At 39.2% G+C, this 11,052-nt stretch overlaps 1 protein-coding gene across 1 annotated transcript; it reads right to left on the bottom strand.

The window, feature by feature from the left end:
• Nucleotides 1-2,231: 2,231 nt before the first annotated feature.
• Ndufb4 (NADH:ubiquinone oxidoreductase subunit B4) lies at nt 2,232-8,846 on the bottom strand. The gene is made up of 3 exons (XM_046457808.2): nt 8,621-8,846; nt 3,682-3,828; nt 2,232-2,351 (listed from the first exon to the last, which is right to left on the bottom strand). The coding sequence occupies exons 1-3, from the start codon at nt 8,798-8,800 to the stop codon at nt 2,289-2,291; spliced, it is 390 nt and encodes a 129-aa protein (XP_046313764.1). The 5' UTR covers nt 8,801-8,846; the 3' UTR covers nt 2,232-2,288.
• Between the last annotated feature and the right edge of the window lie 2,206 nt (nt 8,847-11,052).

The following is an 11,052-nucleotide window of genomic DNA, read 5'->3' as shown; positions in this document are numbered from 1 at the left end:
ATAGTATAGTTGCCGTGCAGGCTTCTAAGATTCTGAAGAAAGATTATGCCTTCTGCAGCAGAGAACAATTCACCATTCTAAAAGCAGCTGGGCATCCACCATACCAAGTAACCATTCAACAAAAGCTCTCCACCATGATCTGCATTTCAGAAGCACTGGGTCATGATGGCAGGTGGACATAGCACAAGTGAGTTCAGGTAAACCTACTGAAGACTAAGTTAAGGTGTCTGCTTGGGGACATCCTGCAGAGTTGGCTATGTGGATGCAATAGATACAGTGCTATGCCCTAACAGCTAGGACCCCTGAGTCTGAGAACCAAGAAAAGTAGGATTGGCTCCTTTTGCCATCCCAATGACTAACTTGTGGAATGTGTGCTTCACTTCTCCATGAATTTTATTTTGCTACTTAAGAAGTCCCAGCATGGTGGAACATGGGGAGAACACAGCTGTGCCAGGGAAGCAAAAAATCTGAAGCTATGACTACCTACTGGCTATCTGGGGGCTTCTTCTTGTGTCTGGGAAAGAAGACCATACGTTTCCATATTGGCAGTGACACTAATTACAAGGAGCCAGAGTAACTGCAACACAATGGGGACAGGAAGATCCCTTCCTGTCTGGAGACCAAGGAATTCACTGGAGTATCTTGATGCCTTCGCATCCAAGCAAACTATAAACAGGAGATTGCCACAACAAAGGCCTGATGATGAGTAGAGTAACTAAGGTTCTGGTCTTTGGAAATGAAGTTCTTGGTGACTCCATCAGGCAAGCAATCTAGATCTGCTAAAGTGATGACCAAGAAAGGGACATGGTTGGGGGAGAGGGGCCAGTAGCAATAGTGTAGACTGTAGCTTGTTTCTCCTACATTGTTCTGTAGATTCTATCTAGCCATCACCTTCGAGGACATATTATAGATTGGATTTTATGCACAAACAGATCTAAATAGTCAATGGAGTAAAGAAATCATATACCTGTGTGCCTGCCTCACAACCATTTGATCTGTCTTTTCACTCCTGTTATGGCTGCCACTATTAGTTGCCTGCAGGTGTGACCTGACAATACATTGCCTCACATGCACAGCCCATCACCTTGCTTTCTGCCTTAAGATTCCTTCCTCTTCCACATATGCCTGGAAGAACCATTTTAGGGACTGGGATGTGGTTCAGTGGCAAAATGTTGGAAGGAAAAGACTCTACATTCTACAGGTCTCCTCAGAGGTCCCTTGTGGGAGCCTGTTCCTCTCAGAGGCAAGAGGTCAATAGCACACATTTGATGGGCTTTCCCTCCTTCCATGTTTCACTCTTCCCAGTCTCCCACTCCTGTTCTTTCAGATCCTAACATAAGTTACGTAAACACAAGCCTCTCTCTGGCTTTGTTTTTTAGTATAATAAAGGTTAATACCAGAATCAAATGAGAATAGTAGTATGTATGCTTTGAAAGTTAAAAACCAATATACTCCTGTAAATTATCCCTACAAAGTATACTGTTCATCTACAGTACTTGATTTTACTGTCTTCATGGATGAAATTGTCATCACACTGTTTCAGGACTGAATTATAAAGCAGGGAGTAGGTGTTATTTTATTAGCACTGTTATTTTATTTTCATGTTCCTGATCTTTTGAGGTAGTGATCATTACTATCACCATGCTATAGATGAGGAAACAGAAGCCCAGAATTCCAACTGCTAAATTTAAATTGTGTCTTCTAACCAGATCTGACCTCCAAAGCCCACACTCTTGACCAATGTATTTTTGTTCCTCACCATGACCTCCACCCTCCATGTTCTCACCCCACTGAGGCCTCCAGTCCAGCCATATTCCTACATATTTTGCCCTTTTGTGCTCTTGTTTTGTTTTATGAACTTAAACCCAGGTCAAATGTCATTTTCCTAAATTCAAACAGAGCTATTTCCTTATCAGTTTACCTATCATTTTCCCTGAATATCTTTTAAACTGTTGTTACTTTTCCCTTGTATTATAACTGGGACCAGACAAGGAGTTAGGTATTAAGTGGTACCAAACACATAAGCTAATTCAAGTAAGAACTGCTCAATGAACAGTTGTGAGTATGTACTCCTTAAGCACAGATACTAAGTCTGTCCTAACATGTTGTATTCTCAGCATGTAACAGTGATATGGCAGTGATTCCCAGAACAGGATACTTTTGCTTCTTTGTTGTTAGGGTATAAGCAAGTTTTAACACTGAATCAAAATAATGCCAAGAAAGAGAAACTATTTAATAATTATTAGAAGATTTATTAAGCAAGAATATATTAGTCATCATTCCCAGACTTAATAGGAGATATTAAATTTTCGGTCCAATTTTCCTTCCTGGATAAGTTTTTCCTTCCTATCCTGTATAGACAGAAAAAAAGTACATTAAAAACAATGCATTCTGGAATGACTCATGGTACAATTCTGAAAATCAGAATAAAATATTCCAAACTTAATTGCAGTCCCATCATCTAAAGTTCAAGGAGTGGGAGGAAGTAGAAAGCTGAAGAATTAAAGAGACAACAAGAAATTGCTCCTACTCAAAAATTTCCTTACCCACATTTCAGGAATTAAAAATAAATTACTCCACTAAAAAGCATATATTGAAAACAAAACCAAACACCTTGTGGGAAAGAGTGACCAATTTATCACACAATCAAAAGACATGAACTCTGATAGAGAATGGGCTGGACAGCTTAAAACAATGGTAGATTGAATGGGCTCCAGTCCAGATGGCATCACAAGGCCTGGGGGCTGTGGCTCAGGGTCCAGAGCCAGGAGTAAGTGGCCTAGTGCCAGAGGTAAGCTTAGCTTTCTCTGCAATCATACACATAGGCCTCTCAGCGCAGTGATTCCCAGCCCAGGCTGCCTATGCTTCTCTGTTGTTAGGGTTATCAACATGTTTTAACATTAATTCACAAAATATGACCAACATAAAGAGAATTCATGCCAAAGGGGAACATGCTATATGATTTATGTATTCTGCTAATACTTGACCCAATAAATCTCTCTTTTAAAACAAATGAACAAAGAAACTAAATGAAGATTTTGCAAAGGTATCTTAAAGTTAATCACAAAAGTTTAGTTTCTACATATCTTGTAATGAAAAAAAAACTTAACTTTAAAAAAGTTATTTCAGGGGGCCAGGGTTGTGGCTCAGTGGTAGAGTGCTTGCCTAGCATGGGTGAGGCACTGGGTTCAATCCCCAGCACCATATAAAAATTAACAAATAAAATAAAGGTATTGTGTCCATCTACAACTAAAAAAAATATTAAAAAAAAAAAAAGTTATTTCAGTATTCTTTTGCTTAACAATCACAGTAAGGTCCTTATGTTATCTAAAAACTACTTCATGAGCTAAGGTCAAGTTTTAGAAATTTAAATTGGCCATTTTATTTCTTTAAATTATAGAGTAGTCATTAAATCAAATCTGAAATGCCTAGAGGCTACCATGATTTTTAACAAAGTACACTTATATTGATATACAAACAACAAAGCAATAAAACCAAACATATAATTGAAAACTTCCTATTTTAACTCTTACTGGAAAGGAATAAAGATAAAAGAAGAAAGGGAAAGAAGAGTTCAGGGCTAAAGTGGAAGGGGCACTGGTGGCAATATTAGGAGCTGTAGCTGGTATCTCCCAAAGGAACCTATCACACTAATAACAAACACCTGGTTCTCATACTTACCCTATCAGTTTTAAAAACATAATACCAGAAGAAGAGGGGTCCAATTCCAAACAGAGCTCCTAAGAGTGAGTTCTTGGGAGTGGGTCTGAAATTTGGATAGATATTTGCTGATCTTGCGTAGGTCCAGCGAATTAAGGCAGGATCTTCCTGAAATAAATGAAAACAAAAATTATAAAACTTGGGTGATACTAAGAAACAAATTCATCAGGATTTCTGTGAAGGAGCATAGAAGATGTAAATTTCCTTCTCCACAACAGTTAAGGATACACCCTGAATATTCCTAATTAGTTTCAGTAAAGATCTTTCCTTTCTAGCTATTTTTAAAATAATACTGATAATCCTATTCAAATCCTTCAGAATTTAAAAGATTCTTAACATCCTTTAGTTTTCTATTTATTTAAGAATCCTTATCAAACTATCATGAAGCCACTTTTTCTCCCTTATTAGTTTTATCTATTGTTCTCTAGACTGTTTTCAGCTTCATTATCTTTCTTGAAGTATGACTATCAAAACCACACAGAATTCCCATGGTGCGTGAAGACAGGCAGATTTCACACCTTAGAATGTATCACACTGAGCTCAAACATCCCTTTGAACCTGTATATTATGTCCTCACCCTTTTCACTATTTTTGCACTATAGGCAAAGTAATGAACACTGCTGTAGAACGCTATTATATTTGCTTTCATCTTATATGGTGTGATAATATTAATAGTTTCTAGAGCAGCAGAAGGTATTTTTGAACTTCTGAGTCAAGTGAGTGTTCACACCCTGAAGATTTCAAGCTGATTGAAAGGAAGAGGAGCTGAAAGGTGATAAGGGAAGTATCAAGCTTTGAATTTTGTCTAGGAACTTTCTTAGTGCCATTCCAATACTGATCTTTCCAGGCTACAAATAAGCTGCAGGAAGACGAAGGCAGAAGTAGGTTAACTGAAATGTAAGTTTCTTAAACTGATATTTTAAAAGCAAAATTAGTGTATTTCACACTATTAAAAGTTTTATAGAAAGGTCAAAGTTGTAAAGAAAAATAATCAGCTTGTCTTGGTTAAAAGAAAGACAGGTAATTGCCCACTGTAACATATTTTATATTAGAATAACTACCTAAGAATAGCAAACCTACCCAAACACATAATTAAATTTAATTAGCTCAATCCCCAAATGATTTTACAAAATTATTCTCTCCAATTAACTGAACATTCAGGGTCCTAACTAACACTAAGTCACAAGTGGTAAGACTAAAATAATTTAACTGGGTCTTCCACAGTCAAATTTTAAACCAAACTGAATTACAGCAATTTTACCCTGAGATAATCAGCTAGAGCTGGAAATAAAAAAACCTTTTGGTGAAAATGCTCCCCTTGCTTTCAATCAGGCTGAAATTCCTTCAGGGTGCGAACACTCACTACTAGACTCAAAATCCAAAAATACCTTCTGCTGCTCTAGAAACTATTAATATTAACACACCATATTAAAATGAAAGCAAACACAACAGCATTTTGCTGCAGTGTTCATTACTATGCCTACAGTGTGAACAGAAACAGTAAAGAGGGTAAGGACACAAAATACAGGTTCAAAGGGATATTGGATCTCGATACATGAAAGATAAATACATCTGTTCTTCTATCACTTCTGCTATAAAGGCATTTGAATGATGATCTAGCAACAGACATCTCAACCTGCCAGACACCTTTTTATGCTTTAATATCTACCTGCCAGATCTATCTTCCATAAACAGACATTTTTTTATAAAGACATCAACTGCCTTATGACCATGGTTCATTAAGAGAGATTAAGAGATGTTCTAAAAGACACACCATGGGAAACAGCTTTCCTTCTGTGACACTGCTCATCATCCAATGGAGTTTCAGCAGCATTTGACATAGTGAATAGTCCTTGAAACTATTTCTTCCCTTGACTTCCAGGGTCCACACCTGCTTAATTTTCCTCCTAACTGGCCATGCTCTCTTCATCTCTTTTGCTCTTTTCCTTCCATGTCCCCAATCTCTTCCATGTACCCAATACAGTAGTACCTCGGACCTTGCTGCTCTTTCCTAACTACATTCACTCCATTAATGATATTATCCAGCCACATGACTTTCATAGCTATCCATAGGCTAATAACTCCCAAAATTATACCCCTAGCCCTAGACTGCTACCCTGAACTCCAGACTTAATATCCAATCACCTATTCAACACTGACATATTGTCAAACAGACATCTCGAATGTCACTCATCCAAAACTGACTCTATAATATTCAATTCCATCTCTATACCAGTTCCTTCTCTATCCTTTAAAAGGCAACTTCATTCTTCTAATTGCTTAGGTCAAAAACATTAGGTCTTCTTGGACTTCTCCCTTTCTCTCATATACCACATACAATCTGCTAGCAAAATTGTTTGGCTCTATTTTTAAAACCTACCCAGAATCAACCACTTCTTACCATCTCCACTGCCACTATCCTGGTAGCAACTATAAATTAAGACATTCAGTTACTCCTAACTCATCTTTCTGTTCCTACCCTTGCTTCTCCATATTCAATTCTCAACTAAGCAACTAGAGAAAACTTGTTAAAATCTAAATCCCAGATTATGTTACTCCCTTCTCAATAGAAATCCTTACAAACCTGATGTGACCTAGTCCCAGGTACCTCTCTGACCTCATCTTTTCCACTCAGCCATCATCCTTCTCTACTTAAGCAATTTGGGATGGGGTGGGGTGGGGTGAGGTGGGGTACTGCGAACTGAACCCAAAGGCACTTTGCCACTGAGCGTACTATATCTCTAGTCTTTCTTATTTTTATAGTTTTGATACAGAATCTTGCTAAATCACTGAATTTGTGATTCTCCTGCCTTAGCCTCCAGATTCACTGGGACAACATTTTTTTAATTAGCCAGGACACTCCTGCCTAAGAGCCTTGTATTTATCATCCTCACTAACTAGCATGCTACTTCCTACATGAGGTTAGCTCCCTGGCCTTAATTTCATCAGATCTTCATTCAAAATGTTATATTCCAAGCAGCTGCTTATCCTTCCTGCTATATCCAAGTGGAGTCTAATCCCTTCACTATCTTTCTTTTCATACCACTTATGACTATTATGTTAAATTATTTCATTTTTTAACTTGCTTATTACCACTTGCTTGCTCTACCACTGGAAAGAAAGATCTACAAGGAGAGGATTTTTTTGCTGGATTTGTCCTCCTGTTACCTCAGCATCTAAAATAGGCCCATAACAGACCCTGGCAATTATTCACTGACTAAATCAATCATTCCTAAATGCCCAAAGATTAGGAAAGAGAATTTACAGGTATTGATTAATGAGCATGCCACATACTCAATTAACAAAACAACTAAAGAGACAGGTATTGCTATTTCTATTTTACAGATGAGAAAACTAAAACAGCCCTGGGTCATAGAGCTGGAAAAGAGAAAATCTAGGGTTCATCTTTTTTTATTTCTTGTTTTAGTATGTACTATCTAACATCAAATTCAATTATGTGCACATGTACATAACAGATGTGCTTTTCTGAACCTTCTTCCCAAGTAGACAAATTGTGGTAGCAAAGAGTACCACTAACTAGGTAAAAGCAAATACTGTGGGTTGCAGAGACCGGGGTTCAAATTCAGCTCTATGACTTGCTAATGGGTATATCTGAATGAGATATCTTTTTTCCCCTGCTATCATCTCATCTGGAAAAATGGAAGAGTAATAGACCTTAATGCATTGAATAGTTGTGACCACATTTGAATAAAGAAATATTCAGAAAGGTACAGTGTCTGGCACGTTGTAACTTTCCTTCAATACTCACAACTTTCAAAATTTTCTATAGAACACCAGTGCAAAAGTCAGAGGCATAGGACCACTGAGTCACATCCCCCGCTCTATTTTGGATTTTATTTAGAGACAGGGTCTCACTGAGTTGCTTAGTTCCTAGCAGTTGCTGAGGCTGGTTTTGAACTAGAGATCCTCCTGCCTCAAGCCTCCCTAGCCGCTGGGTCTATAAGAGTGTGCCACTATGCCCACTAAAAGTCATCTTTTTAGGGCTGGGGATGTGGCTCAAGTGGTAGCGCACTTGCCTGGTGTGCCTGAGGCACTGGGTTCAATCCTCAGCACCACATAAAAATAAAATAATGATATATTTAAAAAAAAGTCATCTTTTTAAACATCTTCTTTGAAATATTTTGACAGCTCTTGCACAGAAAACTGTGTAAAAGCACACTTGCTAAATAGTAACTATCTACTTACTGGGCATATATTATTCTCTGAAACTGTTACACGAACTACCTCATTTAATCTCAATTCTGTATGAACATTAAAAAAAAAAAAAAACCACTATGAATTAGGGGGGTTAAGTAAGTTGCCCGAAGTCAAGTTTGCCAATGTGTAGTGCCTTGGGGTCTTACTTCTAAAGTCCAAAGCTTCAGGAAGCTGTGGGGTCTTTAAAAAACATGAGATGAAGAATCACTATATTCCCATCAGGAGTGAGCAGTATTCCTACTAATTGTGATTAGAAAGGTATAAAAATACCTTCTTTAATTATACATATATGGGTGTATGTGGAGGGGTCCTGAACACACTTGCTACATGCCAGGCCAGTCACGTGTCTTATCTCATTTAATTTTCAAAACCGCCTGGTAAGAGAGGAAGTAACAGTTATGCTGTTTTTCAGGTAGGAAAGACGGAGCTATGCAGAGCTGAGCCACTTTCTCAATATCACCCAGAAGGGAAGTGATCAACCTGACCAAGCTCTCTGGCCAAGGTCAAAGGGCTAAGGAGTCAGCCTGTCTTCGGGGCCTGGAAGAGGGCCCCCGAGTAAAACACGGACTGGGTACGGCGGCCGCCCACCATTTGGTCCCCCTTGGCCTATCTGGGCTGCCCAGTCTGCGGGGACCGTCCAGACTCCGGCCCGAGAGTCCCGCCCGGCCGGCCCCCCACTCACGATGAGCCCTCGGCGGTTGGGGTCGTTGTACTGAAGCAGATACTCCCGTTTAAGCCGGGCTCTTATGGCCAACCTCTCAGCTTGCGCCTTCCGGGTTTCCGGAGATATGTCGTATTCGGCGGGGTCGAGGGTAGGGGGTAGAGTGGCCAGACGCGAGGGCTTATACTTTGGAAACGACATCTTGGCGCCCTGGCGCAACTGCGCCTGCGTGGCTGAGGCCCGCCCCTGGCAATCGGAAACGCAGCCTCAGGAAGTGCGCTTGCGCGTTACTGGGAACGCAGGGGTGGAGTTTAACCAAAAGCCGGGTTTTGTTCCGGACCTTCCTCAACTAGCGAGCTCGGTATCTGCGGTGTGTGCGCGGTGTGCAGCTCCCCGTAGCCATCCACTGTCAGTCTTTCTGCTGCGTTTTAGGAGACCTTGGTGAAGGTGACATGTGAGACTGGACGGGACAATGAAACCGGTCTAGCTCTTGCATTCAAAGTCTAGTTTTCGTTGTGGGTAAAACCATACTGTGTGACCTTGGAAAAGTCAATGTCTCTGAGTTCCTTTCCCTTATCTTGGAGATAATGATCCCTATTTTATCCATCTAGCAAAATTGCGGGCACTAAATAAATAAAGTAGATGTCGAAGTGCTTTGTGAAAAGTAATTCCCAATCCAAAATAAAAAGCTTGTCTGTACCTTACCGCGTTAGGTTACACAACATAGTACCACACTTTTCGTAGGAATGAAATAATAGGAGGATGATAAGAACGATATATAGAAAGAAGGATTGCCTAAGTGTAGTGGGCGGAGAATGAGAAACTGAATAAAGCTCATGAAGAAACAATACCTTAAGAAGCTAAAACTTCTTACTTAAACTCCTTAGTACAGTTCGGGTACTAAAAATGAAAAACATCTTTATAGACATGAAGATACACAAAGGGGCATTGTCTCTCACCATAAAAGATGGAGTAGCCAGCAAGATGACCTGTAATCCCAGGGACTCAGGAGGCTGAGGCAGGATCATTGCAAGTTGGGGGCCAGCTTCAGCAATTTAGGGAGACCCTGTCTCAAAATTTAAAAAGGGCGGAGGATGCAGGTCAGTGGAAAAGTGCCCCTGGGTTCAATCAACAATACCAAAAAAAAAAAAAAAAAAAGGAGGGGGTGTGGTTAGCATACTAAATGTAACCTTCATTCCTCTACCCCGCACCCATCCCCAAAGGGAAAAAGAAACAAGTTTTACAGAAGTATCTTTGGGCACCAATAAAGATACTCCTCAGGGGAAACAATGTAAACAGTTTTTCCATAATTCAGGCAAGGAAAACTGAATTAAAAGAAAGCCTCAGCTTGGCTGTACTGTCTGGGGACATAAAGGTATGTGGAAAATGGTTGCTAGGCAGAGAAGGGAGCTAGAAAGTGTTGGCACTTTAAGTAATGAAGAGCAATACTGCTGTCAAATTTATTCAGCATTTTAATACTGTTTTAAAAAATTTATTAAGCACCCACCACGTGAAGCATACTGCACACTAGTCAGTCAATCTTCTAGGCCCAGTGGAGGGAAAGACAGAAGAAATGGAGACTGGGGTATTTGTCTTCCAGGAGCTGACAATCAGTGCAAAAAGAACAGGCAGGAGCAGGTGGTAAAATTCTAAAGACTAGTAGATACAATGGGGAAAATCTTTTGTTTTAGACCCTGCTCTAGGAAGAGGGGTATTAAAAAGAATAAAAAGATAAAGGAAGAAGTACAGTGTGTACAAGCTGGCTGACAAGGTTAAAAAAGATTTCTTAAGAGGGAAAGAGAAACTTTGTTAAAGCAAGATCTTTGGATGAATTAAGGTAATTGGTTATTTCTACACTTTGCTGATTATCATAAGGATCATTTAAGATTATTGTTAAAAATATGGGGTTTTTTAAGAAACCCAAAGATCCAATGTTTTCTCTCATGTGGAAGTTAGAGTAAAAATAAAGGAAAGGGGGAGGGAAGGATAGGATAACATATAAATTAATAGACGAGTATAAGGAAGTCTAGTAGAGTAGAGGAAGGAGAATAGGAGAGGGGAGAAAGGAGAGAGAAAAGGGAGGATCATGAACTGAAATAGATTTCCATGCATGTATAAGTTTGTCAGAATGAACCCAAGTACTATGTATAACTATAAAACTTTAATAAAAATTTTAAAAATTATGGAGTTTTTTAAACTCCTAATTTCATTCTCCTCTTGGAAATTCATAGGGAACCTAGGAGTCTGTATTTTTTCGAGTTTCTGGGAGATTCTTAAAATATTGCTATTCTGAAATTATTTTTTTTTTATTTTGCCTCTCCAAATGAACTTTAGAATCAGACTGTCAACATCCACATAATATGCTAAGTGAAGCTAGCCAATCCCTAAAAAACAAATGCCAAATGTATTCTTTGATATAAGGAGAGTAACTAAGATCAGAGTAGGGACGAAGA

Source organism: Marmota monax, unplaced genomic scaffold (genome assembly GCF_021218885.2).
Source record: "Marmota monax isolate L192 unplaced genomic scaffold, Marmota_monax_Labrador192_F-V1.1 WCK01_AAM20220418_F8-fsc00052, whole genome shotgun sequence".
Classification (NCBI taxonomy): Eukaryota; Metazoa; Chordata; class Mammalia; order Rodentia; family Sciuridae; genus Marmota; species Marmota monax.
The sequence above is the reverse complement of the archived record's forward strand: the minus strand, read 5'-3'. Positions and strand labels throughout refer to the sequence as shown.